Source organism: Callorhinchus milii, unplaced genomic scaffold, assembly GCF_018977255.1.
Source record: "Callorhinchus milii isolate IMCB2004 unplaced genomic scaffold, IMCB_Cmil_1.0 Scaffold10, whole genome shotgun sequence".
Lineage (NCBI taxonomy): Eukaryota > Metazoa > Chordata > Chondrichthyes > Chimaeriformes > Callorhinchidae > Callorhinchus > Callorhinchus milii.
In genome coordinates this window covers 12,930,770-12,953,555 of record NW_024704751.1, presented here as the reverse complement: position 1 = coordinate 12,953,555, position 22,786 = coordinate 12,930,770, and the positions used below count along the sequence as shown (strand labels likewise).

Sequence of the window (22,786 nt, the reverse complement as noted above, 5' to 3'; positions counted from 1 at the left end):
TTGTGGGCAAATATACTTAAGAAGTTAGTGTGATGGCCTTTGAGATGCTTTGATGTGATGGTGCACTGTATCAAATGCAAGGATTATTCAATTAGAATTGTAAGAATTTTACGGTGTAAGCGGACTTCCTTTTGGAAACGTTTCTCCTTTGGTGCAAACGTAGCCATTGGAATTCTCAAAATAATAAAATCGAGATTGCTTTCTCAATGTTCACACCTCTCCAGGGCCCAGAGAGAAAGGCAAACGTGTGTTTGAGGTTTTTTTTATTTTTCTTCTTCTTTCATTATTTCTCCCCAGGTGTTAACTTGGGCAAAACAGCACCACCAGCGGTTAGCAACTGCATTGTCAGAGTTGGTCACCAATGCTGAACTATTGGACGAATTATTGACCTGGCTTCAGTGGGCTGAAACTACACTAATTCAGAGAGATCAGGACCCCATGGCAAAGGACATCGAACAAGTCAAAACACTTATTGCAGAACACCAGGTGTGTAACCTGTCTTGTATCCGGTATTACTGCACCTCAAAACTCTGGAACACTCTTCCCGTATCCCTCCACCTCGCCCCTTCCTACCCCATTTTCAGGTCACGCCTGAAGACCTTCCTATTCAACTGTGCCTACGGTCACGTCCCCCACCCCCCACCCCCGTCTCGGAGTCATACTCCTCCACTGTCAAGCACTCTGGGACTCCACCCTGCGTGAGGGGCGCTATAGAAATGCAAGTTGATGTTGTTTAAAAACAAGTAAAGATACACTTGCTGTGCATTCTAGCAGAACCTTAACCTACGCATCTTACTAAAAAGCATGTATCTCCTTAATTCCTCAGCAAAAATATGTAAAAAAAAATCATTTTGGAATAAAAATACATTTCAGATTAAGAGTTTTAAGAGTCTTCAAAAGATACGTGCGAAGTAACTACCAAACACAAATCTAGCAAATAGCACAAAATGTAAATATTAGCATCTCACTTAATTTCCCTCAGATCTTGTATGTTTTTAGCTATCTAATAACTTATTTATGTGATGTACTCCATGAAATAAAGTGGTTAATCAAAACCAGCTGAACAAACAGGTGGTTTAATTAAGTCAAGTCTGAATGTCTTAATGTTATCTGCTGTAATGTTAATTTTGTAATGTGCCTTGAAATGGCTAATACTATACTTTAGCTTCTGTAGGACTTAATGGTAAATTATTATCTTTTGTTAAACTTGTCTTTGCTATTCGACAAAAGTCACTGTTAAACTAACATTTTTAGTGACTTTCTCTGTTGACTTTTCATTTCCTGTTTTAAACTCCGTCTTTCTCTTCCTAGTCTTTCATGGAAGAAATGACTCGGAAACAGCCAGATGTGGATAAAGTAACAAAAACGTACAAGAGGAAAGCTGTAGAACCATCCCACATGCGCGGAAGTAAGTTCGTAACTTAATTAAGGGGTCTGAGCAGAGATGGACAATATCAGAATGCCTTTGGACAATGATTTAGACGTTTTAAAAGTTTGGGCTCTGAAAAGGGAATTGGATAATTATCTGAAAACATATAAAAGAGAATGTGGGGAGAGGTTTTATGGGACTAAATGGAACACTCTTTCTTTCATCAAGTCATCGCTGAATGTGTGAGCTATAGACTTCATGGTTCAAACCACCGCAACTTCTCTATGTTGCTCCCTTTTTGAGATTGAAACCACTTAAATTCTGTTTGATTACATGGTGTTTTTGTGGTTTCAGGGAAGCCTCTGCACCAGTTGGCAAATCCACCTTCGCCTGTTACTGTCCCGTCCCAGACTGAAGCCAAGAATCCGCGGATTAATCTGCTCTCTGGAAGGTGGCAGCAGGTCTGGCTTTTGGCACTGGAGAGACAGCGCAAACTCCACGACTGCCTCGATCGTCTTGAGGAAGTAAGGACTGTCATTTTTACAACTGTTTATTTTTATGGCACTTTCAGGAGGGGTAGAGGGAGGGCAGGGGAGGGGTAAGAGGTGACCAAAGTCAAGGTCGAAGAGGGGGATCTTGAGACTCACTTTGAAGGAGGCAAGGGAGGGGGCGAGGCAGAGGGACTGTGGGATGGAGTTCAAATAACCATTATGCGAACATCATTTTGTCCCCAAAGCATTTATTTAATTCTCCAACTAAACCTTTCGTCTAATTCTAGCTGAAAGAGTTTGCCAACTTTGACTTTGACGTGTGGCGGAAGAAGTACATGCGATGGATGAACCATAAGAAGTCTCGGGTGATGGATTTCTTCCGACGCATCGATAAGGATCAAGACGGAAAGATCACACGACAGGAGTTTATTGATGGAATCCTTCCTCAAGTAAGTCTTCATTATTTTGTGCGAGGAGTTCCTCTTTGAGATGGGGGATTCACGCTAGAGTACAAATGCCTACATTTGGAGATGATAATTAATAAATTCCGATTCTTCATTAAAAAGCCTTGATCAGACCCGCTCGAGATTGAAAATACTGTTAACAAATAGTACAATACCATTCATATTTCAGAGTTTCCCACCAGCAAATTAGAAATGACTGCTGTGGCTGATATCTTTGACCGAGACGGAGATGGGTACATTGATTATTACGAGTTTGTGGCCGCACTTCATCCTAATAAGGATGCCTATCGTCCTGTTACAGACGCTGACAAGATTGAGGACGAGGTACACACTTGCTTCACTTTTACCTACTAAACTGCAGTTGGCAGCTGAGTCCACAGTAACATTTGTCAAAAATGTAAAGTATTTCTTGGTGTCAAGTCAGCCGGGTGTCTGACACATGCGGAAACCCGCCACCATGCTTAACAGTACGCAGCTAGGATCACCCTATCTGCTGGTGCCTTTGTCTTGCACGGTTGACAGGAGTGGGAAGAATCCCTGCTCTCAATAGTTTCACGATAATTTCTAGTTTCGAGTTTAAAAGCTGTCTTGTTTTCCAGGTGACGAGACAAGTGGCCCAGTGCAAATGCGCAAAGCGGTTTCAGGTGGAACAGATTGGAGAAAATAAATATAGAGTAAGTCCAACCGCTCTTTCTTTCAGTCTTTCTAAAATGTAAGCATAGTTTAATATCGTCTTTAATAATTATAATAGTCCTTGCATTTGATATAATGCCATCATCACATTGTCGAAACATCTTAAGGCACTTCACAGGGCTTCCTGTAATTTTACATCAAACATTTTCATTTTTATCTTCAGAAATATTGTTTTGATGCATAAATGTTAAAAATTAAGAACTAATAAAATGATTCTTTGACATGCCCTTAATTGCATAAGTTTGGAGGTAAGTATATAAAATTCTACTTAATTGTAAAATTGGACTAAATTTTTAAATGGAAGTAAATTGCTGTTGAGTCAGTATCAATGTTTCGAGATTAAGGGTGATTCTCTAACGATGTTTTTCCATTTCAGAACACAAAATGTGTGTGTGTGCCACCTAAATTATCAGCATTGGCCTTCTTGAATTACCTTCTTTGCAGCAATTGCACATTTTTAAGTTGTAAACACTCAATAAGCGATCAAGTGTTTCTGAACAGATGACCGTTGCGTTTTGAATTGAAGGAAAATTTGAAGTCTGAAAATCTCGCTGAATATTTAGAGCCACACTTCTAAAATATCCTTTAGAATGTGTTTTGGGAAACCAGGTGTTTTAACCGTAGAAACATAGGAACAGGAGGAGGCCATTCAGCCCCTCGAACCTGTTCCGCCATTCTATAAGATCATGGCTGATCTGTACCTCAAGTCCAATTACCCGTCCTTGCCCCGTATCCCTCAATATCCTGACCTAACAAATATATTCCCCGACCTAACAAATATGTAGAATATTAACACATGCAGATACCCATCACCTAAGAGTTTCCAAACCAGACACATGGAACTGTCCCTGTTGGGGAAAGGAATGCAGACTCTCTCCCTTTAGGTGAGCATCCCTGTCATCAGTCGTGCCCTGAGGTTCTCAGGCGAACAATTGGTCATAATCTGTAGGTTAATAGCTTTGAGGATTCAACGTTTTCCTTCTCTGAACAGGGATTTTAAAGTTTTATTCACTTATATATAAGTTTAGTTGTTAATACAATTAGCAATGAGATAACAAACTGAGTTGCATACCAGATTATTTGGTACGTTAATATTATTAAACTTAATATCATTCCAACAACAAGATTGCATTTGTATAGCGCCTTTCACATCGGGAGGATGTCCCAATTATTCCAAATCATAATTTACATGTACATTGGGTGGTAGGAACCAGTTGTGAAGCTTCTGTATTGCAGATAATGGATATTGTTTCATCTGAAGATGAGATAAAGCATTTGTTGTGTGTGTGTATATATATAAAAATATAAATATTATTATTTATTATACTATATAGAGGACGTAGCTATATATACCAAGTAGCTTTGTTCATAATGAGCCTTGACACATGGAGAAACACATGACAGTGCCTGTTCACAGGCTGTTTGCCCTCAGGGACTATTTTGATCTTGATCTCAGCCAATATCCAAATACGTATTAGAAACCTGGCAGATTTTCCTTTCCCAAACCTAATGGAAGCCCAGTCTACAGCCCCAATTACTCCCTGGGCTGAGATCAGCTACCCTAAGCAAAAAACCGACCAGCTTCTTGTTAATCAAGTCTTGCATCACATCCAGGTTTATTCACTCCAAGCAATTTCTCCAAGAGCTTGCTGATAATACAGGGTGACCAAAAAGTCGTGATAACATTGCAATATCTAATAAGTCTTAAAAAAATGATGATAATTATTAGCAATTATTATTAAAATAAATGGTATCACGACTTTTGGGGCACCCTGTACTATAGATCTGAACCTCTGGAATGTTGGTAAATAAATTAGTAAATTTTAGTAATAATTGCTAATAATTATCATAACTTCTTTAAGACTTATTTAGATACTATGATGGCATACTGAGAAGCTGAATTGAATGGGAATGGACATAGATATGTCGGGATTGCCTGAAGCCTAATAATTTATGTTCTGTGTGTGTTTTTTACTCTGTGCTGCACCGGCATCCCATTGCAATGGAATTCTACTTTTGAATGTATTTGCTACTTACCTCTAAAAAAAGTCTTCTTTCTTTTTCTTCACGTTTTGATGCTCGATGTAGTTCTTCCTTGGAAATCAGGTACAGTGCACTCCCATGTGCTATGTAATGTGTGAACCTCTTGCTGTGTATGTGCAGTCTGATCAGTGCACAAGCAAATCGCTGTCTTTTACAGACCACCCAGAAACATCTCACAGCCACCCGAGCAAACATTAGTATCATACCTAAGAGAAAATTTTCATTCAGAAATCCTGACTCACTTAATTGGGTCCGTTGCCTAAAATAAATATGATTTAATTATTATGACAGTATTTCTCAACATGTACAGGTGGGTTTTTTTCCGCCTGTTAATATTTTGCCTGTTAGTGAGGAGTGGATGTGGGAATGCTTATGTTTTGTATTGCGTATTCAGTATCCGCACAACAACAACAACAATTTGCATTTATACAGGACCCTCGCTAGGGTCTTGGACCACTTAAATCTCTTGATAAGGAAGCTACCTTATGCCATAAAGAATAAGGTGACTTTTCTATTAACTCCTGTTTGAATGGTGGAGATTTTGAGCACCTTTAAATCTGGAGGTCGGATAATATAAAAATATATAGGCAATATATGTGACATAGTTTTAAGCATCCCATAAATATAATGAAATAGCGAAAATGACATTTTATTTTTTGGATGGTTCTATACGATATATTTGCTTTGTGCATCACTATTGTGCTCCTGGAGGAGTCGGGATCTATTCGATGCTAAATACCTTTGCGGGGTGGCTGAGAGAATTCTGGAGATGCTGTAAGTTTTAATCGACAGGAGACTTCACTGTGTTCTGGTTGATCAGTTGGTCAAGATATTCCCGAAAGCTTGTGGATCGATGTACTGCAGTTTATTCTATATACATGAAGATTTACAGTTCGGGGAATGGGAAGGAGTGCCCTTGGCTCAGACTTTTGGATTTGCTTTAACAAACGTGTGATTGCAAGTACTGAATCTTCACGTGTATAAAATCAACGACATCCCACAGTGCTCAGTGCAATGTGGAATCATAACTTCAACAGACAGACTATTTGCATATTTCTATTGGGACTGTACAACTTACACAAGTTCTGAACTAAAAATATTTCTGAAATTCAGCTTTTAACTTCCAGAAAGATCATTATTTATGGTGATAATTTGAATAACTTAATTCAAAAGGTCCCAGCAATTAGGAAGTAAATATCTGTACATGTTTAAATCCCCTGATTGGGATGCTGTACAGTTTACAATTGCACTGTGTGATGTCAGTGTAACTGTGGGCATCAGTTCCACTTGCTGCCTAATAAAGCCACATTCAGGAACACAGTGTAATATTATGTATTTTTGATAAAAGAATTACAAGTATTTATGTGACAAATACTTGTTACCAGATTAATCCACTGTCAGCGAAAATGCAAGCAATCCCATTGTAAGTATTTATTAATGGGAAAATCCGAATATGCTCTGCATAAAAGTGTGCATTAATTCTCTGATGTGGATACATCTGGTGACAGGTTTTTGCCAAGCTATTTGTCAAAGCAAGACTAATCGCCAATGTGGTAAATTGCTGTGACTACTGTGGGTTAGATTGATGCCTGACCTTTAAATATATCTTCATATCTTATAGAGGTGCAACAATTATGTTTACGAAGATATTGTATTAGTTATAATGTCTATGCAAATACTTTTATTATTTCAAGATTATTCACTAAAACATTTCTGTTAATGCCATCAAACACTTAAATAGTTTCTGTGATCAAAGCCTGCAAGATTTAGATTGATTGTAATAATCCTTGCATTTGATATAGCGCCTTATCACGTCTTTGAGACGTCTCAAAGCACTTCACAGAATATACTGCAAAGTGAATTGACTGTATTTTGTGGGCGAAACCTGTATACATTGATTGTTCTTAGCTGCATTTGTTTCTGTTCCATAGAGTGGGCTTCAGTTTTGTGAATTACGTCGCCATTTATTAACCGATTAAATAAATAGTAAAGGTGGTCTAGTTTAAGGATCCATTTTGAAGTGTGCAAGCTGGAAAGAATTAATTAATTGTTGCATCTCTATTCATCTCTTGTTACTGTGGTTGGGAAGAGCATTCATTTCTGCCTTGGAGAAAATGGTTCCCTTTCTTTCATGCCTAATTAATGATACTGAACAGATTCCTGGGGCTTTGGGTTGATTTGTGGTTTGATGAATCTTTAGAAAATAACTTAAAAGAACTTACGATTGCTGAATTCTTTTGTGCATGTGAAAGCTTGTGGCATTTAAGCCTGCATGGCTGATTAAGGCTTGATTCCTAATGTACTGCCACCTTATTCAGAAGATGTTGGTTCATGCTGGGTTTCAGTTCCATTGGGTGCTCGAAATCCTCAGATACCTCACGCAAGTGATCGTGCTTCATGTACGACCCTTACACCGTGGTGTACGTTGGGGATTTTTCATTGCGGATTTGTTTTGGGAGAAATCCCATGATAAACGATGAAAGAAAAGGGTTTTAACGTTAGCGATCAGCACATGATACACCATGGTGAGCCTCTGTATGTGGCTGTGGGAGACAGGTCCATGAGTCACCTGAAATCCAAAGAGTCCACACTTCCCTATGGCTTCACAAGATACTGATCAGCACCTGGGCACAAAGGCCAATTATAGTGCCCTAATTGAGATACACTCACTCAGCACGGACCAGAAATCAGGCCTGCAAACCTCCACCGCCTGCATCTAAGTGAGATTAACAACAAGTCCAAGAATCTCAGCAATCGTCGTTTTTCACCAGTTATTGTTTATTATGTGGGCTTTCTGTCAATTCATCTTAGAAACCCTACACTTCTGATGCAATTTTTGGTGTTTGGTGTACAGTGGGCATCTAGCCTATTTTCTTTTAAAGTGAAGTTAAATGTCAATAGTTTGTTCACAAACCCAAATTTTCTGCCAATAGATTATAGCCATTGCTACTTCATCCAGCCTATGTGGGAAGGATGAGACTGACTACAGTGCAGCCAGTTTGTTTTCTGTGTCTGCACTATTAAATCAACTGAGAATTTTGGCCTTAACTAAACCCCAAAAGTGGCCAAAGTCCAGTGGAACATAGGAATAGGAGGAGGTCATTCATCCCCTCGAGCCTGGTCCACCATGCTATTAGATCGTGGCTGATCTGTACCTCAACTCCAATTACCCACCTTTGCCCTATATCCGTTGATACCTTGGACTAAACAAATATCTATCCACCTCAGTCTTGAGAATTTTAACGTACAGCTTAACAGCGCAAGTGATGAAATTCTTCCCACAAAGCAATCAATGAGAAAATAGTTCACACTGGTGGAGAATTAAAAAAGACAGTGTTGCAATTTGGATTTCTACCCAATATAGTGGCATGCACCTCAGAAACATTACCACAAGGATTTGTTTCAGTGAGAGGCTGATTAACACACAATACAGATTCACAATTTTTGAAAGATAGGGTGAAATTCCCATCTCTTAAAGCTCTAATAAAATACACTACATAGTCATCACCTCTTCGTATTAGATTACAACTTCATGCCCCTTGCATTTCCCCACGTGTGAAATTGTTTTGATCTTAGTACGTGAAAGAATTATTCCATGAACAGTAAATTTACCATTCACGCCCAGATAATAAAAGGGGATGAACTTAGCCCATTCATCAGAACCATGAATACAGTGGCTGAAATAATTTCTTGAATTACATCCGCAATAATCTTAAAGCTAATTAAATTGGGCAAATGGGGCATTTGATTACTTGCTAATTATGAAATGTGATTCGGTTGAAGCGAAGTTTTCCACAGGCACAACAGAAGAAGGAGTTCCCTTTTTTTCCCCCCACATTGCACAGAAAGATCCTTGTATTATTTCGCATTTCTGCGTTCGACAATCTTATTGATGGTGTCGTTTGTTTTCTTTTGGAGCAGAAGATTTACCTTTTTCTTTAAGGTGTTCTCCTCTCTGCTTCTTTCTCGTGTCCCAATGGAGGAACACGGGGCACAAAAACACTTAGCACCTCCCAAACCTGTACAGTCTAGATCAGGCTCAAAGACGTGAGCGACCGCTCTGCACTACACTGTGAGCTGGGCTTCAAAGAGCTTCCTGAACTCGGATATGGTTGAGAAGGAAAGATACCTCTGTCCACTCTCGTGCCACTCCATATTGAACTCGAGCAAATATCGGCAGCAAACTGGAGTCAGTCACTTCCCTGATCCCTCAGCAAGTGAATGCTGTTGTGATCACTTAGAGCAGGAAAACAAAATGACCAAATAAAGTGGAACCTTCTTCGGTTAACCTGTGGGAAACTGGGATGGGAATGACTGGCTTCGCAGGGTTAAGTCTCGTCTGTTTTGTCTGCAGTTTGGGGACTCTCAGCAGTTACGACTGGTGCGTATTCTGCGTAGCACAGTGATGGTCCGTGTGGGCGGAGGCTGGATGGCATTGGATGAGTTCCTGGTGAAAAATGACCCGTGCAGAGGTAAGACCGACAGTAGTGGGGCAATCTGCATTCACTCTGCCACCACCACAGCAACAACAACTTGCACTTGTACATAGCGCCCTCCACGCAGGGTAGAGTCTCAGAGCGCTTAACAGTGGCGGAACCTGACTCCGAGCCGGAGTGGTGGGGGTGGGGGTGACCCTAAGCAATAAGGACCATTAAAGTTGGTTTATACTGAATTTTAACCAAAAAATACCTGAGGTTTTTTTGTTAACAATCAATCAGAGAATGAGCAAGAAACAGAGAAAGGGGTGGAGGAGGGTGGCACAGAGAAGGAGCGAGAGAGAAAGAGAGAGAGACGGCTTTTAGAGATAAAGCGCTCTGGGTGATACCCCACTTGAAGGGCGCTGTATAAATGCAAGTTGTTGTTCCTTTTTTATTTTGTGCGTTAAAACAATACTTTAATGGTCCTCAAGACTAAACCAGCAGTCTTGTGGGTGGGTGCTTAAGTATACCTCTTTGTAGAAGTCAGAGGGGCATGAAAAATCAAATTTGTGAATAACATCGGCCGTACTTTATAACATTCCAGCAAGATGAAATAGTACACCTAAGACATGAACAGAAATTCTACCTGGGTCGGCAGTTACTCTATTTGTGAAGCATCACAGAGACTCTAGAATCTGGCAAATTCTTAAAATATTTCTTAATTTTTCACCAAGTGTTCACCTAAACATTGAGTTGTTAACCTTTACTTGCCACATTTCACCCACAAATATAGTCCCCGTTCATTTTACAGTGTATTCTGTGAAGCACTTTGGGACGACATGATAAGGTGCTATACAAATTCAAGGATTATTATTATATTATTATATTATTTACATAATATATTATATTATTTACAGTATATCCTGTAAAACAATGTGAGACGTCGTCCCAACGTGAACGGTGCTGTATCAAATGTGTAATGATTTTCTTTAAAACATTTTAAGCAAATTTTCTAACTACAAACTTCAAAGTTGAGACTGAATTCAACAACCTGCCATATTCTGCACAAGCAAATACTATATAAACAGAGTGAATGTCACCCCAGGTAAAATTTTCTGCCTAGTTATGTCCTTGGCTTTCTGTTTTCTAATTCTGTTTTCTAATTCTTTACCCTGTTTAAGCTCTTTTATTCACTCCTCTGAGGCTCTGATCTGTTTTTTTGTTTTGAGTGAAGACGAGTTTCTCAATGATGCTCTTGCACATGCATCTAAAATCTGTCAACACAACAACGTTTGTATTAACCTCGTCAATGAATTGGTTCCAGCATTGGCTCTCTGTCCTCATTGTCCTAGATATTGATTTTAATTACGCATATATCTTTTACCTAAAAACCTTTCTCAATCATCCCCTGCCCCGAATGTTAACCCCACACAATGTGCCCTTCAGAATTGCACAGTTAAAAGATCACGACAGACCAGGTTACAGATTCCTCGCCTATAATTAGAACTCATTCAGATTTCCTCTATCAACACTGGTGAAGCTGAAATCATACCTGTGTTCACACTCTGAGGCTTTACTCGAAGACTTACAGTGTGTCTCTCGTGTAAAAACTAAATTGTTTAGAAAATTTGAGGAAATTACTTCAAAGCATCCAAACAGATTTGGTTTTAATCAAATTAAGATTTAGATAAGTTGAATCTCTCCCTCACCGGCATGTCAGTGATTGATTAAGAAATATTTGCTATTAGTGGTCGTGACGGTTGACGGAGCTCCCTTTGAGCTGCCCTGCTAATCAATCACAAGCCTCATCCCAATTGAGACTGTCAGATTTGAGCCTGAGACAGCCCAGTCTCAGGAACGCAAACTTGTGACCTCTAGATTATAAAATTAACAACATTATTGAGCAATGTGCACAATCAGGGTGGCCACGGGAAAGGTTTAAAATTGACCTGAAGGCAACCTTGAAAATTTGGTGTTATACAAGGTGACCAAAAAGTCGTGATATCTACCCTATTATCAAAAAAAATCATTTCTTTAAGATTTATTAGACATTGGAATGGTATTGCAATTTTTTGGTCACGCTATACAACTTGCTGTTTCTGTCAATATCTAACCTTGTGGCCAAGAACAACAACAATAACTTGCACTTATTTAGCTACGCACGTAAAGATTGTTATTTTAATATTGCTTGTTTGGATTTGCTCGTTTACAGTTTGGTTAGAAACCCACTGAATAGTGGCTTCCTATTTATGCACAATGTTGGAACCTCATTGCAGTGCACACCACTCGGCCCTGATTCTTTCCACTATTGTGCCGCTAAATCCATGTTTGTTTTGGGGAGGGAAAGACGTCAGTTTCGAGAGACTGGCCAAGAAGTTGTTGACATGTGCAAGTCCATGGAGTAAATGACTCTGCTCTTTTGCAGTCCTGTATGATTCAGTTTCAGATTTCTCTGTCATCTTTTCTAGTTCACCATCAGGGGAATAAACTGTTACGCTCAGAATCGATTTCTTCGATTTCCAGTCAGTCTCCGATAGGTTGGCAAATCTTCTCTGTCTGTCTCTTCCTCACTCTGCCCTTTTCTCTCTGTGAATGGCTTTATTCCCTGATCGAGATTAATGGACTAACTTCCACTCACACTGCTACAGCCGGGCTCTCAGAATTCACTATTCTTTCAGGATTCCTTTTTTTTTTAGCCGTTTATCTTATTCCTGTTGTCTGAAATCTTTGTGTTTCGCCCACAAAATATACAGTCAGTTCCCTTTACAGTGTATGCTGTGAAGCGCTTTGAGGCGTCTGGAAGACGTGATCAGGCGCTATATCAAATGCAAGGATTGTTATTGACACAGTCCTGAGCTAAACTGCTATTAATAGCAGTTGTTAAAGTGATTCTTTTTTAGTAGAATGTAAGGTTTAGATCAAGTAGAGATTGTGAAACAGAGGCTCAAAAAAAGGAAAGTGTTCAGATATTTTGTCAAGAAGCACCTCGTTCTTCAACTAAATGAAGCAATCGGGGCTAACTTTAGACCTAGTGAGTGTGCCAGAATAATAATCCATCTCAAAGATGGAAAAGGTATAACTATAATAATAAACTGTAGACACTTAAAGCCAATTTTTTTTAGGGGGGGGGGGGTTTGGCTCCCATTCCCCTCCCAGCCGTAAGGTACGTATCAGAGTCATAGATATCAAACAAAGCATTTTTAAAGCATTTCATCCGTTTGAATTGATGCCTGGAGCCAAGCTGTAAAGTGTGTTTGCCAATTGCACTAACTCCCAGTTGCATGTCAGCTACTCACTGATTGATTGCTGTATGTTCCTTCCTTTCCCCTGAATTAGTTAAATTACAATAAAACAGTTTGTTCGATTGTTCAGTTCAGTAGGAGTGGATTTCAGAACCTGAGGGGCTTTTTCATACGGCTGGATCATTTCCAATTTTTTAATGGGAACCACAGATAGGTGATGTTAAACTGGATCATAACGGACATCTGTGACCAGACTGCTTTTCTGATGATATTAAATCTTTTGGGAACTTTCATTTAGAATTTTGTTTAGAGCGAAGGCTGGATCAAAAAATATAATCAATATAAAATCCATCCATAAAGCAATATATTTTGTGAAGCGCTTTGAGACGTCTCGATATCAAATGCAAGGATTATTATTATATTATTACTGCCCATGGTAACACAATAATTCATCTTAGGTAAAAGTAATAATAATCCTTGCAGTTGATACAGCACCTCATCACATCTTCTAGACGTCTCAAAGCACTTCACAGAATAAACTGTAAAAGTGAATTGACTGTATTTTGTGGGCGAAACGCGGCAACCAACTGCGCACAGCAGCGTCCCACAAACAGCCGTGGATTGAGTGACCAAATTATTATTATTTCATAATACAGCTCATTCCCGGCAGGGCGAAACTTTGGGCAAGTTTTCTTACCCCACACGCCTGATGATAATCCCTCAAGAAAAAAAACAATAATAATTTAGTCACTCAATCCACGACTGTTTGTGGGACGCTGCTGTGCACAAATGGCTGCCGAGTTTCGCCCACAAATACAGTCAATTCACTTTACAGTATATTCTGTGAAGCGCTTTGAGAAGTCTCGAAGACGTGAAAAGCGCCTTATCAAATTATTAGATTATTATCAGGGATTATTAGAATTATTATTATTGTCCCTTGTTAAGCAGTGATATTGAGGTCACTGCGAAGCTGACAGCTGATTCATCCCTCCACAAAGTGCAGCAACGTGCATGGATAGAAGAAATATTTAAAAACTTTGCTACGGGAGTGACAGACACGAGGAAGGGAAAAGAGAATCAAATATGTCCTGCATTGAGGATGCTGGATGAAACTCATCTCCGTATTAGACCGTATTAAAATTCAGCCTCAGGTTCCGAGTTTGTTGCTTACCTCCACTCCTACTATTTAGCGCCACGTGTCTAACTGGATTGCCTTCCATAGTGCAGCACTCGTTTGTCCTTCTGTTAAGATTGACTAACTTTGCTCTCGGCTTGTGGTTCATAACTCTGCACTGCACACTCCGGCTTCTAAATAACAGTGTCTGTTCAGACTTCAATATGGTGATCTCGCCTTGTTGCGGTTTCTACCCCATGAATTTGAACACTTGTTCCATCGTTCGGGGCTAAATGTTTGTCTCTGTGTATGTATGTCTTTCTTTAAAGTCATGATAATATTGTATGTTTGGCAAATAACCGTGTTAATCGTATCCGTTTGAGTTAATTCCATGCTAATTCCATTTTCGATCAATGTCGTCAAAATTCTCCAGAAGATTTATTGTGTTTATAACCCCCACAGTTTCAGCAGGTGGAGAAACAACAGGGTTTCAACACCTATTGACTTTTGTTAGATGAGGTTTTGAGCTGTTACGCAGACACATATTTTGTGAAGCATTGTGTATCTGGATGGTTTTGTGCTTGTGGGAAAGTGCATTGACGTCCGTAGTCGTAGGAGAAAACCTATTTTGTGTCCTTTTTTTAACTGTCCAGCTTTTGTGTTCGTGTCAGTATCATCATCCATGACTGATTCCATTTCTACTCAAAGTAGCTAGGATCTACCATTTGATGGTGAATGAATAAATGACATAATCATTTCTTTGCTATTTTTGCCCACAACCAACCCAGTTGGGAACCCAGGGTGTAACCACTAGGCTAACTGGCCAACTGCATTTGATTGTGCTTCGAATTTAACAAACCACTTGACATTATCTGCCTGAACGTGTGGTCCTGTTGTGAAACAAACTGGGTCTAACGGCTCTGCTTGGGTCACCAGTTGCATCGTAATTTACATGATTGTTTTGTGTCGCGATATGTAACGTACGTTGCTGATGACATCAGTTGTCCGTGAATTAATTCCGGTCGGTTCCCTTCGCTTTTCAGCGCGCTGGTGCAGAGCTCAAAGTATCGTTGTGTTTCCCTTCTGTTTGTCTCCTTCAGCGCGGGGCCGAACGAACTTAGAACTGCGGGAGAAGTTCATCTTACCAGAGGGAGCCTCCCAGGGCATGGCCGCCTTCAGAACCAGGGGACGTAGGTCCAAGCCTTCCTCCAGGGCCGCCTCTCCCACTCGGTCGAGCTCCAGTGCCAGCCACAGCAACCACAGCTGCACTTCGATGCCAACGTCACCTGCCACTCCAGCCAGCGGCAGCAGGGTGAGTCAGCTTTGTGTAAAACCCAGGCCACTTAATCCATTTTAATCAATATATCATTAATCAATCAATCCTCCAGTATTACAACTGGCAGAAACCACAACAAGGCGTGGACAACTGATAGAATCGCTTGGATGAAAGGATTTTGATATTATTGCAATTGTTACTTTCTACAGGGTGACCAAAAAGTCATGATATCTACCCTGATATCTGAAACAAAATATATATATAATCATCATTTTTATTCAGACTTATTGGATATTGTATTGGTGTCACAACTTTTTGGTCACCCTGTATAAACTGACTGTGTTATCTGTCTTCTCTGATCTCAAATGACATGATCACATTTCATGTCCTGTCCAAGTTCGGAAAGCTCTGTTTCTACCTTTATACCAACCTTTCAGTTCTTCTCAGAAACAATTAACTAAATAAAGGACAAGTTTATTCAAGACGTAAATACTTCTCCCATATCGGGGAAGGCTTGCTCGCTCTGCTTCCCAAGTCATCCACACCCATGCTTTAGACTTTTCTCTGCTTTTCTTTTCCAACTTTTGCATTTTACTGCAGACCTTAATATTAATATTAAAAGAAAATTAAGAAAATAAGCTGTCAGGAACCTGAGCTGTTACAGCTGGGAACCTCTCAATATAATACTATGAAGGGAATGTTAATGACACTTGGGAGCTGTGCCATGTGAGACAGACCGACGAGCTGATCCAAACATCTACAAAGCTTGAGTAACAGCACCGTATTGTACAGAAGGTTATAATTGGCCTCACTTGTGTATTTTTTTTTCTTTGGAGTGATTATACAGGTATTATCAACATAGACGTCAGGTGCTGACGTTGACAATTAATGGAACAGCTTCCGGTGTTCTTTGTAATACTTCATTCGTATTTGAATGAAAAATAAAAACTTTGGGGCTTCCAAATTGGTCTTCGATGTCAAAATGTCATCACGGAGATGACAAAGCCTGTGTGACTTGATGCCAGTGATATTGATGAGTCAGTCAGCATTTTGTTAGTTGAGTTATTTAACCCCCTGCCACCTTCATGGCCAAATGTCCACATCCAGGAGAGATGTGTAATAATAAATAATATATAATATATGTCGAGTGTATTGTAAAATTGAGGCGGGGTTCATTCAGGAGTGAATTTGATGGGCCTGTAGACCTTTTTTTTCCCCCCCCCCCACTCTTTCCCATCTGTCTACATATGTGATCTGAAATGTTATGGGAGAAAAGCTATTGCAACGACAATAAATGACATCTGTATAGCGCTTTTCACGTCAGGAGGACGTCCCAAGATGCTGGACAGTCAGGGATCCACACCCGAGCTTCTACTCCTTCTACTGAGTGCAAGTCTTCTGAGCAGACTTGTACTCAGTGGAATTTTGAGCTTCTGATGTCAAAACTCTTAACTCGTGTCCTATCATAAGCACCTGAGATGTCAAGTTCAATGGATCACACGCTAGAGAAACAGGAGGACATGGCCTGGGATCACAACCAATCCACACGTGTTCAATAGTGAGTTGTGAGTATTCACAACTAAATGCTCTTTACACGGAAGAGTAACAGGTGTATCCCGTAACTCAGCAACAAACACGAGTACTTCAACAACAACAACAACAACAAATGACATTTACACAGCGTCTTTCACGTCGGGAGGACATCCCAAGGCACTGGACTGACAGGGATTTTGGACCTGAGCTGGGGGTTTGGGATCGGTGGGGTGGGTGGGTGGGTGGAGGGCTGGGAGGGTAGGGGTAGGTGATGTTTTATTCTGGTAGATTCATTTTAAAATGGTGATATCACCCTCGCAATGGACTGGAAAAAATGTCTGGAATTTCTAGGGCACAGCAACGACCAAGGAAGTCCAAATTTAAACTGCAGGCATCTGAATTCCTCTCCGTTTATATCGTTTTTGTAGCTGCAAAGTCTGTGGGTAGTTTGCGAGCTACAGACCTATGAAGACTATTCTTGTGCGAGTTTAAAATCTGGAACTGACCACAGTGTAATATTCCAACGATCATTGCATGGGAGAGTTGGGAATTTATTGGGAACACTATTCTGCCTATGATTTTCTCCCTTCCTCTCCTGAAGGTCTGGGTTAATGCTGGGATACAGGCCTGTGAGGTATTCTTTGGTACTTTGGCATGTGTTCGTGCTTCATGCGTGAGCTTAAATAGACATGTTATTCACCTATAATGGGTGTAACAGCTTCATACAAGTATAGCTACGTACAAGGCTGTATGTTGCCCTTGAAATGCCTAAATGCATTTACACTGCAGTTTCTTGTGTTCCATTTGATAACGTGACATTAACATGACATCCACTTATCCATTTATCATTTGAAAATTAACCGAGGGTATATTATTATTTGCAACTTTTACCATTTCATTGTGTGGAGTTTTTAATTTCTGTTGACATTTGTTCCAATCCTTTTTCTGCTCTCCCCCCCCCCCCCCACTCCCACCACCAACCCCCACCCTTTTGATTCCTTTGGTTCATTTCATTCCATTTTCCATTTCATGTCTAACCCTCTCCTCCTTCCTCCCCCTCCCCTCCTCTCCTATCCATCTCGCAGACACCTCAGACCTACACACGTTGTTATGACAAACCTTGGTTGACAAACAGTAAAGCCTCCACTCCCACTAAGTGCCTAGACTTTCATGTGTTCCAGATCCCAAGCATTGAGGTACAGTATAATACCTATAAATAGCTAATGAAAGGAGAGACATTTGACATTTTATAGACCAATGTTTAGTGAGTAAATAATCCTTGCATTGATATAGCACCTTTCACGTCAGGAGGACATCTCAGCTCCACAGGATTTACTGTAAAGTGTAGTGACTGTGTGTTTTCTAGGTTAGTAACATGAGTATCCAAAGTAAATCCATACAGTTTGACTTCTTGATAGAGTGTGATCACCTTACTTTGTATTTATCTTTGAGACTGAATATGTTTGATTTTGATTATCAAATTTCATAACATTTTGCATCAGAAGCCATGTTAGGAGAGATCATCTCTTTAAATGCCTTTATTATCATCACCATCCTGCTCATCTGATACAGTATAAGATAAGTTATAAGTTAAGCAGATTTTACTCTTTATCAAATGTGCAGGAACATGTAAAGTATTAGACTGGATAAACCACAAAAAAGTCTTTTTATTTCCATATTCAAGAAAATTGAGATATTTCAACACAAAATTACATTTGTATGGCGCCTTTTATGACTTATACATTAGCAATATTTGTCCTAGAAGCGAATTTTGGTCTTAACTTGACAAAATACTGGACTGAAAAATTCTTGCTGCTAAATTACAACGATTTTTATCACTGTGATGACTTTATTTCCTTTGCTCCTGTGTTTGGGACTACACACGAACAAGTAACTCACTGTGTAAACTGCATTGATGCTTTCCAAAACAACAAGGTGCTGTATCGAAGCCAAATATTGTATTTTATTATATTATTCTAAATACACTTCATCAGATTTGCTCTATGTAGTGGTAAGAGGAATTTCATATTTGATATACCATCACTCTTCCTTCTCTTAGCAGCGTTCATTTAGAACATCACGAGTGTTTGTATTTTTAAACCAGGTAACTCCTGTGCAGGGCAGTAAACTCCGGAGACCGAGCTACCACTCCAGTAAAGTGTCTCTGACCGGTGACAACGGCAACACAACACCTGTCACCTCCAAACCCAGCCGAACTGGTGAGTAATCAGAACATGCATCAACACCAACCAGCAACAGAAGCAGACCTGCGATAGCAGAGCCACACAATGTTGAGCCGCATTCTAACGGCAAACCAACCACTTAAGCGCTCCGAGACGCCGGTCGGCCTGCAGGGCGTTATGTAAATGCAAGTTGGCGTTGTGTTGTTTTTTTTTTGTTCGCGGTTGCACTGAAGTTCTATCACAATGAAGGGAAAGAGCAGGCAATTCAGGTTACGGATCGACGGGCTTCATTGTAGCAGTCGAACCGGCCGAACCTCACCCTGTCTGTAACGAGTTGAATGGCCTCCTCACTGTGGCGCGTTTCTGATTGGAATGGAGGGTTTATTAGGGGTGAGTGTGATTTATCGGAACGTCGAGAGCTGATGGTCGCTGATGGGCTGTTTCTCCTCGGCAGATCCCAAGAGAACCCCAAGCCGGCCGAATAGCCGAGCCGGGAGCCGGGCCGGGAGCCGGGCAAGCAGCCGCAGGGGCAGTGACGCTTCGGACTTTGACCTGTTAGAGACGCAGTCGATGTGCTCGGACATCTCGGAGTCCAGCACGCCCGGGTCCCACGCTGCTTCACGAAGAGGATCCACGAAACCTTCCAAAATCCCAACCCCCTCCAAGAAAACCACAGCGACGAAAAACACAAGCACTCGACGATAATACGAGACACAGTTGGGAAAAGATAATCACTTCGCGCGCGCACACACACACATTCTCTTTGGAAGCCACCAGATGTATGATATTCTACAAAAAAAAAGTACTGTTGTTAACCATTGTAAAAGATAATTGTGGTCTAATGCTGCCTTATCATTGTATCTTATCTGTTTTTGTTTTTGTAAGTTAAAAGATCTTCATGTGAATATTTATGTAGATAAAAACACCCACGTTCTGATCCTGCGACTTGTGTGGCTTAACAGGGATTTGAAAATGCTTTTAAAGAGAGAGAAATTTAAAAGCGTTTGTGTTCCAATGAAGACTTAAACTACTGCTTTTTTTTAAAATAAAAAAAAACTTGCATTTAAGATAAGACCCTTTTAAACAAAAAAAAAAGACTTGTGTCGGCGAGTCGGCAAGATGCTGCAGTGTTTGTTTAGAAATCACGATACCTCACAAAGAATTTAAAATGGGAAAAAAAAAGTGCTGTACAGTTTTACTTATTTTTAAGATTATTCGTTTGTTTTTTTGCCTGCTGAAAGTTTAGCAAATAATTATGACAAAGTGCACATGCCAGTTGTAAAAGACTGTTGCTATCTTGTAAGCGGTATAAAGGACACTTTAACAGCAGCTGATGTTCGTTAAACGGCCAAAACCAGCAGTTGCTAGCGAGGCCTTTCTCTCTCACTTTTTTATGCTGCTTTACGTTCATTTGAACTGACCACTGGGGCTATGTGAGCAACGTATTTATATTCTATGGATAGCTAGTCTGACCATGTCGCTGTGTGATTCTCCGACTGAAACTGAGTTAAACATTCATTTTTTTGTATTCAGAACAAATGTGCTTGCAGTAATTTAAATGAAATATTAAGTACTGCGTTTTTGTCCTTGTGGTTCATTAACTGAAAGAAGTGGCTGGATATTTTCCATTGAGCCTGACATTACATTACACTTTCCTAGTGTCTGTGATTCTGGCAAACACTGATAATAAATTATTATTATTATTATTATTATTATAATCCTTGCATTTGATGTAGCACCTTATCACGGCTTCAAGGCGTCTCAAAGCACTTCACAGGATGTACTGTATAGTATAGTGACTGTTTAATTTGTGGGCGAAACGCGGCAGCCGATTGCACACAGTTGGTACTCCCAACTGCTGGTCAATCTGGGCAAACTAATACTCAATCCAAGCATAGAATTTACATTCAATTTATGCCAAAAGTCTGAGTCAAATAATTTTAATCTGGTCAATTAAGATTCCTCTTAAATTGGTGTGCAGATCGCAAATAGAAGAAATTCGATGAGAAAAGTTGATACTTTTATTTGAGCGATTACTGGTCAGGACACCAGGAAAGAGAAACTCCCTTTTTGAATTGAGCCTTGGGATCTTTAACATCCACCTGGACAGGTAGATGTGATCTTGGGTTAACAACAGCAGTAAATTACATTTGTATAGCGTCCTTCACGTCAGGAGGACATCCCAAAATGTCCTGACGTCTTTTCGAAGGACAATCCCTCCAACAATGCATTGGAAAGTCATCTTAGACTATGTGGGTTGCAAGTCCTGATGTGAGTCTTGCACCCCACAACCTTCTGCTCGGAGGCAGACATCCAGCTGAGACTATCCAGAACTCTACAGTCTGTGACCTCTGCTGCACCAGGTTGCAGGAGCCCATGACACCCATCCTCACTGGGCTCCAGTGACTCCCAGAGTGGATTGTATTAACGATCTCACCTGCTGTTAGTGTTGACTGTTCTGCTGATTATCTGCTGAAAATATCCAGATTCAGCAGAACGAGTCTGCATTAACCATCATCTCAAGTGCGCTCATTCCCATTGGGAACGTGAATTGGTTCTCTTCTGCAGGCTTTGGTTTCCAACATGCTCAGTGAGATAACAGACGACAACAACAACTTGCATTTATATAGGGCCCCTCACACGACAGTGTCCCAGATCCTCTTGTACCTCGAACATTGTTCTCTGACAAATATTCTGCATTCAATTTATCTAATGCAGGTGTGCAGGAACACAGGTGGGCTAGATCCCTCTGCCTCCCTGCATCCTGAATTGCTATTTGTTAATGCTCTTTTGGCAAACAATGCATCAGCAAGTGTTTCTTTGGACAATTTGGGCAACTTTCCATTCCCAGTGGTTGTTTCAAACTTCCTCCCGTCCCAGAGATTCATACTACGCCTTGGGACGTCCTCCCGACGTGAAAGGCGCTATACAAATGTAATTTGTTGCTGTTTTCAATAAATTTCAGGCCTTTTAAGAAGCGCAGAGAATCTTTGTTTAAAAAAAAAGACATTGTTTGTTCCTATTTTCATTTAATCCCGATTAACCAGACTCTGCAGTCTTATTTGTCAAAAGAAATTGAGTTGAGATTATTTTGTAGATATGAACACTAGGCGGTGCCAAACTCCTCAGTCTCAACCCTGCTGCACTCGACACAGGATCCATGACACTGCAAATAATATAACAATAATCCTTGCATTTGATATAGCGCCTTATCGCTGACGTCTCAAATCGCTTTACAGAATATTATTGTAATGTGGAATGACTGTATATTTTGTGGGCCAAACGCAAGTTGTATAAATGCAAGTTGTTGTTGAGTGGGAGGAATCCTTGCCCCCAATGACTAGTTTGCCCCTTCAAAATCCTGCCAATAAATCAGACTGACTTGCCTGCAGTCCCGACTGGCTAAGAAATGGGATCACTAAAGACCATCTCAAAGGATTCACTCAATTCGTTGACAAACATGTCGCACGTCAACAGTGAAGGTTCCCTTTTGACTGCAGCAAGCCTTTAGCTAAGTCTCAGCTCAAAAGTTTTTGGGTCAGGAACATTGTGAATCTGTATCTAGCTTCAAGGTTCGGTCGAAGAAAGGCAACCAATGCGGCTTATATCAATGAAGACCATATACAACAGACGCAGGCCATTAGGGGGTTTCACTGTCATTGTTTCTTTCGTGGTGTTGAGTTCCCTGTAATAAACAGCTGAAGAACCAACCGTTGTGAACTCTTCTGCAAACACTTCTGCTGATGTGAAGTATCCATCGCTTGCCACCCAGCCACATGTAAGAGCTATGTTGAACCACACTGTAATCACTTCAAAATGGACGATGGACGAAAGCGTACAAGGGCTTCCAAAGCAACGATATTCTTAAGAAGAGAAAACCCCAGTAAGGGACGTGAGGGAGATGAAGGAATGGTCAGAGAAAGCCTGGTCAACGGCTGAGATGTCAGTGAAGGAGAGATC

General features: G+C 40.4%; 1 protein-coding gene across 1 annotated transcript in view; it reads left to right on the top strand.

Moving 5' to 3' along the window:
* Window positions 1–19,996, top strand: part of LOC103188700 (microtubule actin crosslinking factor 1) — a 163,951-nt gene extending 143,955 nt beyond the window's left edge. The window contains 10 exon segments of the mRNA XM_042338917.1: window positions 298–486; window positions 1,312–1,408; window positions 1,724–1,893; window positions 2,148–2,313; window positions 2,494–2,648; window positions 2,924–2,998; window positions 9,415–9,532; window positions 14,935–15,146; window positions 18,748–18,862; window positions 19,281–19,996. Of these exon segments, the coding sequence (XP_042194851.1) occupies window positions 298–486; window positions 1,312–1,408; window positions 1,724–1,893; window positions 2,148–2,313; window positions 2,494–2,648; window positions 2,924–2,998; window positions 9,415–9,532; window positions 14,935–15,146; window positions 18,748–18,862; window positions 19,281–19,531 (1,548 nt within the window). The 3' untranslated portion in view covers window positions 19,532–19,996.
* Window positions 19,997–22,786: the final 2,790 nt, after the last annotated feature.